Consider the following 13,373-nt stretch of genomic DNA (forward strand, 5'->3'; position numbering starts at 1 on the left):
GAGATATACTACAGAAAACGTATAGGGATGATTTTTTTCCTTTTTGTGATGTTAGAGAGCAAACAGGGAAAGCAGATAGTTTGAGGTTTCTGGTATTCTCCTATATATTGCAATTTAGCAACTTTTAGACAAGTTTTCAATACATTAAAAAGAGCAGTATCCCTTTTATACATGTATTATAGATTTTTTCAAGATTATTTCTTGACAATAAACTAGACTTAAGAAAAATATCAGGTTAATGAGAAGAGGAAATTTAAATATTTTCTAGGAGTGCAGTAACTGGTTAGGACTCTGGGCGTCGCTGTTCACCAATCTGGGCGATACCAGCAGACCTCACAAGGGGGGCGGTTAAAAAAAAAGAAAAACACCTTGTGTTTCTTAGAACCTCGGTCCCTGCCAGATGAAAACTGCCTCCCTGAGGCTGCCCAAATCCTGCTTCTGGAGGACTCTTCGCTCAGAATTCTGAAAATTTAGGCTCTGAAAAGCAGAGAAACTATATACCCTTGGTACTGGACGAGGAGAAAACTACGAAGGGAGAGAGAAATGAAGATTCAGGCGAATCTGACCTGCTGCAGCAGGCTAATGTTACTGTGCCTTTTTCTGGAACTGCTAGTGAAAACTGAGGCTGAGACCATCCGCTACTCAGTGCCAGAAGAAATAGACAAAGGTTCCTTCGTGGGCAACATCGCCAAGGACCTAGGGTTACAACCCCAGGATCTGGGAGACCGCCGAGTCCGCATTGTCTCCAAAGGTAGGCTGCAGCTTTTCGCTTTGAACCCGAGAAGTGGTAGCTTGGTCTCTGCGGGCAGGATAGACCGGGAGGAGCTCTGCGCTCAGAGCACTCCATGTCTTGTGAGTTTTAACATCCTTGTTGAGGATAAAATGAAGCTTTTCCCTGTTGAAGTAGAAATAATTGATATTAATGACAACACCCCCCAATTTCAGTTAGAGGAATTGGAATTTAAAATGAATGAAATAACCACTCCAGGAACCAGGATCCCTCTGCCTTTTGGGCGAGACCTTGATGTCGGTATGAACTCACTCCAGAGCTACCAGCTCAGTTCCAACCCCCATTTCTCCCTAGATGTGCAACAGGGACCTGATGGGTCCCAACACCCAGAGATGGTGCTGCAGAATCCCCTAGACAGAGAAGAAGAAGCCGTCCACCACCTCACCCTCACAGCCTCTGATGGAGGTGACCCAGTACGTTCAGGGACCCTCCAAATTTGTGTCCAGGTGGTGGATGTGAATGACAACCCTCCAGCGTTTACTCAGGCACAATACCACATAAGTGTCCCAGAAAATGTGCCACTGGGCACTCAGCTACTCATGGTAAATGCCACTGACCCAGATGAAGGTGCCAATGGGGAAGTAACATACTCCTTTCACAATATAGACCAGAGAGTGGCCCAAATATTTCATTTAGATTCTTATACAGGAGAAATATCAAATAAAGAACCACTGGATTTTGAAGAATACAAATTTTATTCCATGGAAGTTCAAGCTCAGGATGGTGCGGGGCTCATGGCCAGAGCTAAAGTATTAGTCAATGTTTTGGACATAAATGATAATGCTCCAGAAGTGACCATCACCTCTGTCACCACTGCAGTTCCAGAAAACTTTCCTCCTGGGTCCATAATTGCTGTCATCAGCGTACAGGATGAAGACTCTGAAGACAATGGCCACACCACATGTTTCATTCCTAGAAATCTACCCTTTAAGTTGGAAAAGTTGGTTGATAATTATTACCGTTTAGTGACCAAAAGAACACTGGACAGAGAACTTACCTCTGTGTACAACATCACTGTGACAGCAACAGATCAGGGAACTCCAACCCTGTCTTCTGAAACCCACATTTCCCTGCTAGTGACAGATATCAATGACAACCCGCCAACCTTCCATGAGAACTCCTACTCTGCCTACATTCCTGAAAACAACCCCAGAGGCGCCTCCATCTTCTCTGTGAGAGCCCACGACTCAGACAGCAATGAGAATGCACAAATCACTTACTCCCTTACAGAGGACACCATCCAGGGGGCGCTCTTGTCCTCCTACCTCTCTATCAACTCTGACACTGGGGTCCTGTACGCACTGCGATCCTTTGACTATGAGCAGTTCCGGGACTTGCAATTTAAAGTCACAGCGCGTGACAATGGGAATCCTCCTCTCAGTAGCAACGTATCGCTGAGCCTGTTCGTGCTGGACCAGAACGACAATGCTCCCGAGATCCTATACCCTGCTCTCCCCACAGACGGTTCCACTGGTGTGGAGCTGGCACCCCGCTCTGCAGAGCCTGGCTACCTGGTGACCAAGGTGGTGGCAGTGGACAGAGATTCGGGCCAGAACGCCTGGCTGTCTTACCGCCTGCTCAGGGCCAGCGAGCCAGGGCTCTTCTCGGTGGGGCTGCACACGGGCGAGGTGCGCACTGCGCGGGCCCTGCTGGACAGAGATGCGCTGAAGCAGAGCCTTGTAGTGGCCGTCCAAGACCACGGCCAGCCACCTCTCTCAGCCACCGTCACGCTCACGGTGGCAGTGGCTGACAGCATCCCTGATGTCCTGGCTGACCTGGGCGATATCAAGACCGCAGCTGATCCCGATGATTCAGGCCTCACACTGTACCTGGTAGTGGCAGTGGCTGCGGTATCCTGTGTCTTTCTTGCCTTCATCATATTGCTGTTTGGGCTCAGGCTTCGGCGGTGGCACAAGTCACGCCTGTTTCAGGCTGCTGAAGATGGATTGTCGTGCGTGCCCGCCTCGCACTTCGTGGGCGTGGATGGAGTGCGGGCTTTCCTGCAGACTTACTCGCACGAGGTCTCCCTCACCGCGGACTCAAGGAAGAGTCATCTGATCTTCCCCCAGCCCAACTACGCGGATACGCTCATCAGCCAGGAAAGCTGTGAGAAAAAGGATTTTCTATCTGCACCCCAGTCTTTACTTGAAGACAAACCGGAAACATTTTCTCAGGTAATCTTTCGTAATGAATTTATAAGCTCTCTAGATAAAAATAATTTATGATTTTACTTACTCGATTTCACTTTTTACTATAAACACGTTCTTCTAACCCATATATCCTTGTAGATTTCTATTGCAAATGCTGGAAAATCAAGATTGAGTCTCCATGTTTTATACAGGTATATTTCTAATTGTTCTTACACCGAAAAGGAGACCGTGATCGTAATGTAAGTGGTTGGGTTGAGGAGTATATGTGAGGTGCACTCTATCTTTTGGAAAGAGCACTGCATTAGAAACATGGGTAATTTAATACACTTGAACGAAGGAGAGAGGGAAACAGGGGAAGAGAAAAAACAAATTTATTAAAAAAAAAAAATAGCTCTTCCAGGCGGTGCCTGTGGCTCAGTCGGTAAGGCGCCAGCCTCATATACCGAGGGTGGGGGGTTCAAACCCAGCCCCGTCCAACCTGCAACAACAAAAAAAATAGCTGGGCGTTGTGGCGGGCACCTGTAGTCCCAACTACTCGGGAGGTTGAGGCAAGAGAATCGCTTAGGCCCAGGAGTTGGAGGTTGCTGTGAGCTGTGTGATGCCACGGCACTCTACCGAGGGCCATAAAGTGAAACTCTGTCTCTACCAAAAAAAAAAAAAATAGCTCTTCCACTCGAAATAAATCTACAAACCAAAATTTCAAAACACATCTAACATTTTCTTGCTAGTCTCTGGCCAAAACCTTTCATTGTTCTGAGTTTACCACCATCTTTTCTAGAAAGAATGGTGTTTCACTAGAAAAGCCCTGCCATTATTTTTTTTTTAAAGAGACAGAGTCGCACTTTATTGCCCTCAGTAGAGTGCTGTGGCGTCACAGCTCACAGCAACCTCCAACTCCTGGGCTTAGGCAATTCTCTTGCCTCAGCCTCCGGAGTAGCTGGGACTACAGGCGCCTGCCACAATGCCCGGCTATTTTTTTTGGTTGCAGTTTTGTCGGTCTGAACCCGCCACCGTCGGTATATGGGGCCGGAGCCCTACCCACTGAGCCACAGGGGCCGCCCAGCCCTGCCAATTTTTATGTGATAAATACTATTTTCAAATTGTCTTAAGTTATAAATATCTGATTTAATCCTGAATTTAAAGTAGATGTCATTTTTCAGTATGCAGTGATATTTTATTTGGGAACATTTGAAGAGTCGAGTATTGTCTAAAGTAGTACTTTTAGTTCTGTTAATATAAAATTATATTAAGACCTATAGAAAGGTCTTATATATATTAGACCTTTGTTTAGTCTCTTATTATGAGATATTTTATGCATGCTGAAAAATGGATCTGTTTAAGTAATTTATGAAAGGAAGTAACAAGAAAAATGAGGAAAAAATTACAATGCAACTTGAGAAATAGTGTTGCAAAGGATACTGTGGGGCAGCACCTGTGGCTCCAAGGAGTAGGGCGCTGGCCCCATATGCTGAAGGTGGCGAGTTCAAACCCAGCTCTGGCCAAAAAAAAAAAAGACCCTTTATGAGAAATAAAGCTGTCCTTTAAAAAAAAAAAAAGAAAAGGAGACTGTGATCATAATGTAAGTGGTTGGGTTGAGGAGCAGTGTGAAGTGCTAACTCTCTTTCTGAAAGGGCGCTGAATTGGAAATGTGGATAATTTATTACCCATTATTACCCATGAGGGAAGGAGAGATGGAGACAGAGTGGAAAGAAAAAAAAATTTTTTTAAACAACAAAGAAAGCTTTTCCATCTGACATTAATGTACAAACCAAAATTTCAAAACACATTGTCTCCTGGGATTTATTGATGCTAATGAGAAATTTTCTGTCAATAAATTGTCATTATTTTTATTGGGGTTTGTTGTTGTTTTTTTTTTTTGAGACAGAGTCTTACTATGTCACCCTTAGTAGAGTGCCATGGTGTCACAGCAACCTCAAACTCTTTGGCTTAAGAGATTCTCTTGCCTCAGCCTCCCAAGTAGCTGGGACTACAGGTGCCCACCACATACCCGTCTATTCTTTGGTAGTAGTTGTCCTTGTTGTTTGGCAGGCCTGGGCTGGGTTAGAACCTGACAGGTCTGGTGTACACGGCTGGCGCCCTAGCCACTGAGCTATAGGCGCCGAGCCTGTCATTATTTCTTTTTCTTTTTCTTTTTTTTTTTTTTGCAGTTTTGGCCAAGGCTGGGTTTGAACCCGCCACCTCCAGCATATGGGGCCAGCGCCCTACTCCTTTGAGCCACAGGTGCTGCCCTGAGCCTGTCATTATTTTTAAACACAATCTCTGTTTCTGTTTTCTTTACAATAACTTTTGAAGACTTTCATTTTTTCTGTGTGTCTGTTGGATTTTTATTTTTATTTTTCTGCTTAGTACTGAATAAACTCTCAATAACTTTGGTTATTTCAATTCTGGATTTTCTTAGCTCTTATAATTTAAAATTTTTGTGTTTATATATACACATGAGCAATATTTACCTATTAAAAGACAGAGGTTACCAAATTGGTTGATTTTTAAAATTCATATTCTGCTGTCAAGGCATATGCTTAAAATAAAATTACACTGAAATATTGAAACTAAAACTAAATATGTATATACACACAAAAGATAGCAATTATGTTAATATTGATATAACAAAATAGTATTTAAGACAAAAATACTAATTGTTTTTTCAAAAATGAACTAATCATAATTATAAAAAGAACGATGGTTAAGAGAGTATAAAAATTACGAGCTCTATCACCTAAAATTATAGCATTGAAAATGCTGCCAGGAGGTTTCAACATAATTCCATAAGAAATAATAGACCCTACAGGCAGAAAATCAGTAAGCTTAAAGAAGATTTGAACAACAGAATCTATAAGCTTGATCTGATAGATCTGTATATAATCCTATACACAACAAATATAGAATAGCCTTCTTTACATAAGCATATGGAAAATCTACAATAGTTTATTACCTGACCATCACAAAAAAGGGCTCATCTCATTGAATTTCAGATTACCAATAATATACATGCTTTATAACAAGTACTTAAAACCCAAAGCAAATATTTAACAAGGAAACAAAGAAAGCTTGGCTATTTAAATCTATACTTGTAAATAACTATGCTATTTTGTTGTTATATTAATATTTTAGATTTCAAAAAGCATAACAATGAAAACTTTTTAATGAAGAAAATTTAAATATTATTGATTAAAAATTGTGAGATGCAGCTAAAACAGCATTTAGGAGTAAATTTCTAAATAAATGTAATAAATTTTTACAAGCCAACAAAGTGACTTAAGATTAATGAATTTAGCATGCCACTCAAGAAATAAGGCAAAAAACATTATACCAGTATAAACTTAAAAGAAAATAACAGAAAAAAAAACAAAGTATAAGTTTTTGAAATGCAACCTAGGAAGAATTCTAATGATGAAACAATAGAAGCAGGCAAAACAAAGCCAGGAGTGGTGGCTCACACCTGTAATCCTAGCACTCTGGGAGGCCACCGAGGTGGGTAAATTGCTTGAGCTCAGGAGTTTGAAACCAGCCTGAGCCAGAGTGAGACAAAACTAGCCAGGCTTAGTGGTGCACACCTATAGTCCCAGCTACTTGAGAGGCCCAGGCAAGAGAATCGACTGAGCCAAAGAATTTGAGGTTGCTGTGAACTATGATGACATGGCAGTCTACCCAGAGTGACAAAGTGAGATTCTGTCTCAACAACTAAAAAAAGCAGACAATAAACGTCATACTAAAACCAGTGAAGGGAAAATGAAAATTCTGTCACGTCCAATGTTGGGACTCATATATACTCGGCAAATGCCATGACTAAAATTCTATTTAAAGATCTTAAAAGAAAACCCAAAATTCTGATCAAAAACAAAAACCTGGAAAAGGGAAAAGAGAAGGAAAATCAAGAGAGATTGAGGAAAAATAAAACAGCTTGATATAAAAACAAGAATCATGAGTGGGAAATAATAAATCCAGTAAAGCCTGGTATTTACAAAGTCAAAGAAACAGAGACAGGTCTTCAGAAAATTGCACTGAGGGGTGTTGAGCAGTTATTTAAGGAGACTCAACAGCATCAAAACAATGTTAATGAAAAGACTTTTAAAAACAAACTAAGAGCTCTGCTTGAAAACATGTTGAGTTGATATCAATTCTTTCCAAGAAATTTTTCATCAATGATTTGAGAAGAATGCATGAAAATGAAAATGAGAAAAGTTCAACAGGAAAAAGAGCCAAATGGCAAAGAGACTAAAGTGAGGCCAAAAAAGGGCAATCACACTTACAAACATTGATTCAAAATTTTAATTAAGTTATTATCAAATCCTATCCACTATAAATTTAAAAGACAATGTTTATAGTTTATTAATAAGTGGGGATTATTTCAGGGATGCAAGGATATTTCAATACTATAAGAATAACTAATAATTTAAACTCCAAATTAAGAGGTTAAAGATTAAAAAATCATATGCTTATTTTAATAGAGGCATACAATAAAGCTCTTGAGAATATTCAGCACATGCTTAAAAAAATTTTTTTTAGCAAACTGAAAATTGGAGGAAATGTCTGTAACTTGATAAAAAGAATCTATTATAATCATATAGAACTAACCAAAACAATCTACAGATTAAATGAAATTCCTATCAAAATCCGAATGAGTGAGATTTTTGCATAAGTAGAAAAATCCACCATAAAATTCCTATGGAACCTGAAGGAAGCCCAAATAGCCAAAGCAATATTGAAAAAAAAAAAGAACAAAGTTGGAGGCCTCATTTCCCAATTTCAAAACTTACTATAAAGATACATAATCAAAAGTGTGTACCAGCATAAAGACAGGCATATAGACCACTGGAATTGAATAAAGAACCCAGAAATTAACTTTCACATATATAGTAAAATGAATTTTCACAAGAATATCAAGACCACTCAATGGGGAAAGAACAGTCTTTTCAACAAATGGTGTTGGGAAAACTAGATATCCACATGCAAAATAAGTGAAATTGGACTCCTACCTTATACCATATACAAAAATTAATTCAAAATGAATCAAAGAGGCCAGACACAGTGGCTCACGCCTGTAATCCTAGCACTCTGGGAGGCTGACGCGGGTACATTGCTTGAGCTCAGGAGTTCAAGACCAGCCTGAGCAAAAGGGAGACGCAGTCTCTGCTAAAACTAGCCAGGTGTTGTGGCAGATGCCTGTAGTTCCAGCTACTTGGTAGGCTGAGGCAAAAGGATCACTTGAGCCTAAGAGTTTGAGGCTGTGAGCTATGATACCATGGCATTTTACACAGGGTGACAGAGTAAGACTCTGTCTCAAAAAAAATAAAAATGAACCAAAGACCTAAACATAAGAGCTAAAACTACAAAATTCTTAGAATAAACTGGGAAGAAAGCTTCTTAACATTGGAATTGTTAATAATTTCTTTGAATATGACACCAAAAGGACAGGCAACAAAAGAAAATATTGATAAACTGGACTTACTCAAAATGTAAAGCTATTGTACAATAAAGGACAATATCAATGGATTGAGAAGACATTCCAATGGGAGAAAGTGTTTCTCAAGCATGTATCTGATAAGAATTAATATCCAGAATATATAAAGAACTTCTACAACTCAACAACAAAAATGACAGGATGTTAAAATGGATAAAGTATAGACATTTTCCCCAAATATGATATACAAATGACCAATAAGCACATGAAAAAGATATTCAATATCATTAGTCATTAGGGAAATGCAAATCCAAACTTTAAAGAGATACCAATACCCCCTCACACTCAATAGGATTGCTAATATTATAAAAGAAAGAAAAGAAGTGTGGCAAGGATATGGAGAAATTGGAACCCTCGTGCTTTGCTGGTGGAAATGTAAGATGATGTAGTTTCTTTAGGTATGGTGATTTCTAAAAAAATTAAACAGAATTATCATATGATCCAGCAATTCTACTTATGGATATTACCCCAAAAAGAAGTGAAAGTGGGGACTTGAATAATTGAGCCTGTGTTCATAGTGTTAAAAGGGCTCATTTTCTGACATGCATAGAAGCTGATACTACTTTACTTATTTTGAGAGAAGAAAAGACCTTCAACTTCAGTTGAATGCCACAGACACAGAAGACAACACTTAAATCTAACTACTCAATCTGGGAGTGAGTCAAGCTTTTATGGCCTTTCCAATTAGTCAGTCTAATGAGTAATCCCAATGTGGCCAGTCTATCAAACTGGTGATATTAACAATTAGGTTGTTAAGGGCAGCGCCTGTGGCTCAGTCGGTAAGGCGGCAGCCCCATATACCGAGGGTGATGGGTTCAAACCCAGCCCTGGCCAAACTGCAACAATTAGGTGGTTAAAGCCCCTCCTATTATGCATGCCTGGGAAATTTTGGCTTTGCATCACCTGAAACAACTTAATCGATGGTTACGTAGTTTGGGTCCCATGGTGACAATAGCAGCCATAATACACAATGCTATGCTAGTGCTATGCTGAATGAAATAATCCAGTGACAAAAGGACAAATACCACATGGTTTCTCTCTTTTTTTTATTTATTTATTTTTTGTTAAATCATAGCTGTGTACATTAGTGCGATCAAGGGGTACAATGTGCTGGTTTCATATACAATATGAACACATGGTTTCTCTTACACGACATTTCTAGAATGGTCAAATTCATAGAGACAAAAGGTAGAATTATGGTTGCCAAGTGTTGCTGGCAAAAGAGAACAGGAAGCTGGTGGTTAATACACATATGTACATAGTTTCAGTTGGGGAGGATGAAAAAGTTCTGGAGGTGAATTGTGTTGATGGTCACACACAACGTAACTTGAATATACTTGATGCCAGAAGATTGTATGCCTAAAAATGATCAAAATCATAACATTTCATATATATTTTACCACAAATTTTTGAGAAAAATAAGTCCCATTATCCTGCTTGTAAGATCATGTAACACTGGTGTGCCCATAGCTCAGTGGGTAGGGCACCAGCCACATACACCAAGGCCCGCGGTTTCCAGCCCAGCCTGGACCTGCTAAACAACAATGACAACTGCATCCAAAAAATAGGTGGGCATTGTGGCAGGCACCTGTAGTCCCAGCTGTTTAGTAGGCTGGGGCAAGAGAATCACTTAAGCCCAAGAGTTTGAGGTTGCTGTGTGCTGTGACGCCATGGCACTCGCAACACAGTGAGACTCTGTCTCAAAAGAAAAAAAAAGATCATGCAACACTAATACACACACACAGAGAAGCCATATGAAAAGAGGAGAGGCTGTAAAACTATAAAACCACCCAGATGTCCCAGCACATCAGTTCAGCCCAGTCCGCAAAGGATGCTACAACATGAGTAATCACCACTGAGACCAGAAGAACTAAAACAGCTGATACCAACCTAGAATGGCAGTTATTGAACAAATGAAACCATGTAGTTTTAAGACCTGAAATTTGGTGCTGGTTTATAACTGAAGCAATATACATACAAGTTGACCTCACAATTCCATTTTGGTTAGTATCCTAGGTCTAGATAAATGTGTTTATGAGAAGACATGTCTAGTAAGGTTGATTACCTATCGTCTGCAATTTTTAAGAAAAAGGAAGAAAGAAAGGGGGAAGGAGAGGAAATAAAGGATGGAAAGCAAAATGAAAAAGGATAACAAAATAACTTAATATTTCCATACAGGTATATGGGAAATAAACAGGCATTTTCACATAATGAAATATTGTATAGCAGTTAAAATGAAAAATATCAACATAAAATAAATCTCAAAAATGTAATATTGAGGAAAAAGTGCATTGCAAAGTAAATATGGCCTGTTACCATTTGTATAAATTTGAAATAGTCCAAAAAGTTACAAATATGTGTGTATGCAATTAAGAATATGCATGGGAATAATAAATGCTATATTGTGGAAGGTGATTACCTCTAGGGAGGGAAGAAGAGAACTGTTATTAAGGAAGGGTACCAGAAGGATTTTTCTCTCTCTCTCTTTAGGTTTATTTCTAAAAATTGATCTCCATCAACCATGGTAATAATTGTTTCAGGCGGGAATCATTGATGGTGAAAGCATATTTAAAACTTAGAGTATTCACATATCCAAAGCATATCTCTAAAAGATACATATTAATTATAAAAGGAAAACACTATTTTACAACAGAGAATCCCGGAAGTCACCACCTGAACCAAATGATCAAAGTTAACATTAGCAGTGATGGTACAAAGATATCATACACCTTCTGATAAGATGCGATGAGGATTTAATATTTCTGTAGTATTCCTGCCAAAACTCACAGAACATGAACCTAATCATTAAAAAAAAGAAAATCAGACTTTAATGAGAGACATTCTACAAAATAACTGGTCAAAGATGTTAACAGATGGAAAACCATACCAAGCTCATGGCTGGGAAGAATCAACATTGTTAAAATGTCCATACTACCCAAAGCAATATACAATTTTAATGCAATCCCTATTAAAGCTCCACTGTCATATTTTAATGATCTCAAAAAATAATACTTCCTTTTATATGGAATCAGCAAAAAACAGGAGTAGCAAGACATTACTCAGAAATAAAAACAAAGCAGGAGGAATCACGCTACCAGACCTCAGACTATACTGTAAATCGATAGTGATCAAAACAGCATGGTACTGGCACAAAAACAGAGAGGTAAATGTATGGAACAGAATAGAGAACTGAGAAATTAACCCAGCTACTTACCGTTATTTGATCTTTCACAAGTCAATTAAAAATATTCAGTGAGGAAAAGATTCCCTGTTTAACAAATGGTGCTGGGTGGACTGGTTGGCAACCTGTAGAAGACTGAAACTGGACCCACACCTTTCACCATTAACTAAGATAGACTCTCACTGGATTAAAGATTTAAACTTAAGACATGAAACTATAAAAATACTAGAAGAAAGTGCAGGGTAAACTCGAAGAAATCAGCCTGAGCAAATATTTTATGAGGAGGAGCCCCCTGGCAATTGAAGCAGCATCAAAAATACACTACTGGGACCAGATCAAACTAAAAAGCTTCTGCACAGCCAAGAACACAATAAGTAAAGCAAGCAGACAGCCCTCAGAATGGGAGAAGATATTTGCAGGTTATGTGTCCTACAAAGGTTTAATAACCAGAATCCACAGAGAACTCAAATGTATTAGCAAAAAAAGAACAAGTGATCCCATCTCAGGCTGGGCAAGGGACTTGAAGGGAAACTTCTCTGAAAAGACAGGCGCATGGTCTATAGACATATGAAAAAATGCTCATCATCCTTAATCATCAGAGAAATGCAAATCAAAACTACTTTGAGATATCATCTAACTCCAGTAAGATTAGCCCATATCACAAAATCCCAAGACCAGAGATGTTGGTGTGGATGTGGAGAAAAGGGCACACTTCTACACTGCTGGTGGGAATGTAAACTAATATGTTCCTTTTGGAAAGATGTTTGGAGAACACTTAGAGATCTAAAAATAGATCTGCCATTTGATCCTACAATTCCTCCACTAGGTATATATCCAGAAGACCAAAAATCACATTACAACAAAGATATTTGTACCAGAATGTTTATTTCAGCCCAATTCATGATTGCTAAATCATGGAAAGAGCCCAAGTGCCCATAGATCCATGAATGGATTAATAAATTGTGGTATATGTACACCATGGAATATTATGCAGCCTTAAAGAAAGATGGAGACTTTACCTCTTTCATGTTTACATGGATGGAGCTGGAACATATTCTTCTTAGCAAAGTATCTCAAGAATGGAAGAAAAAGTATCCAATGTACTCAGCCCTACTATGAAACTAATTTATAGCTTTCATATGAAAGCTATAACTCAATTATAGCCTAAGAATAGAGGGAAGAGGGAGAGGGAGGGTAGGGGAGCGGGAAGGATGGGTGGAGGGAGGACAATTGGTGAGACCACACCTATGGTGCATCTTACAAGGGTACATGTGAAACTTACTAAATGTAAAATATAAATATCTTAACACAATAACTAAGAAAATGCCAGGAAGGCTATGTTAACAAGTGTGATGAAAATATTTCGAATTGTATATAAAACCAATGCATGGTACCCCATGATTGTATTAGTGTATACAGCTATGATTTAATTTTAAAAAAACTGGTAAGTACTAATCAAAGGTGTAAAGCCAGGAAATTTTAAAAAAAAACCTAATGAACTGTGTTAGGTTAACTACAACTGAGACATAAATAAATGTAATTCATGATCCTAAATCAGATCTTAGACCAGAACATTTTTTCTTTTTTTGTTTTTTCTATTTTTTCTTTTTGAATATTTCCATTTTTAAATAATTTTAGAATTTAAAAAAAGTCACAAAAATAATACATTGCATTCCTAATGTTAACAACTTAATCAATCATAATTGAATCACCAAATCAGGAAATTAACATCATAGACAATTCAGATCTGACCAGCTTTTCCCCTAATGT

The 13,373-nt window shown here is 38.8% G+C and overlaps 1 protein-coding gene across 1 annotated transcript in view; it reads left to right on the forward strand.

Moving 5' to 3' along the window:
• Positions 1-381: 381 nt before the first annotated feature.
• Positions 382-13,373, forward strand: part of LOC128568860 (protocadherin gamma-C4) — a 187,890-nt gene continuing 174,898 nt past the window's right edge. The window contains exon 1 of the mRNA XM_053566805.1: positions 382-2,964. Within this exon, the coding sequence (XP_053422780.1) occupies positions 544-2,964 (2,421 nt within the window). The 5' untranslated portion in view covers positions 382-543. The remainder of the gene's footprint in view (positions 2,965-13,373) is intronic.

Source organism: Nycticebus coucang, chromosome 17 (genome assembly GCF_027406575.1).
Source record: "Nycticebus coucang isolate mNycCou1 chromosome 17, mNycCou1.pri, whole genome shotgun sequence".
NCBI classification, from domain to species: Eukaryota; Metazoa; Chordata; class Mammalia; order Primates; family Lorisidae; genus Nycticebus; species Nycticebus coucang.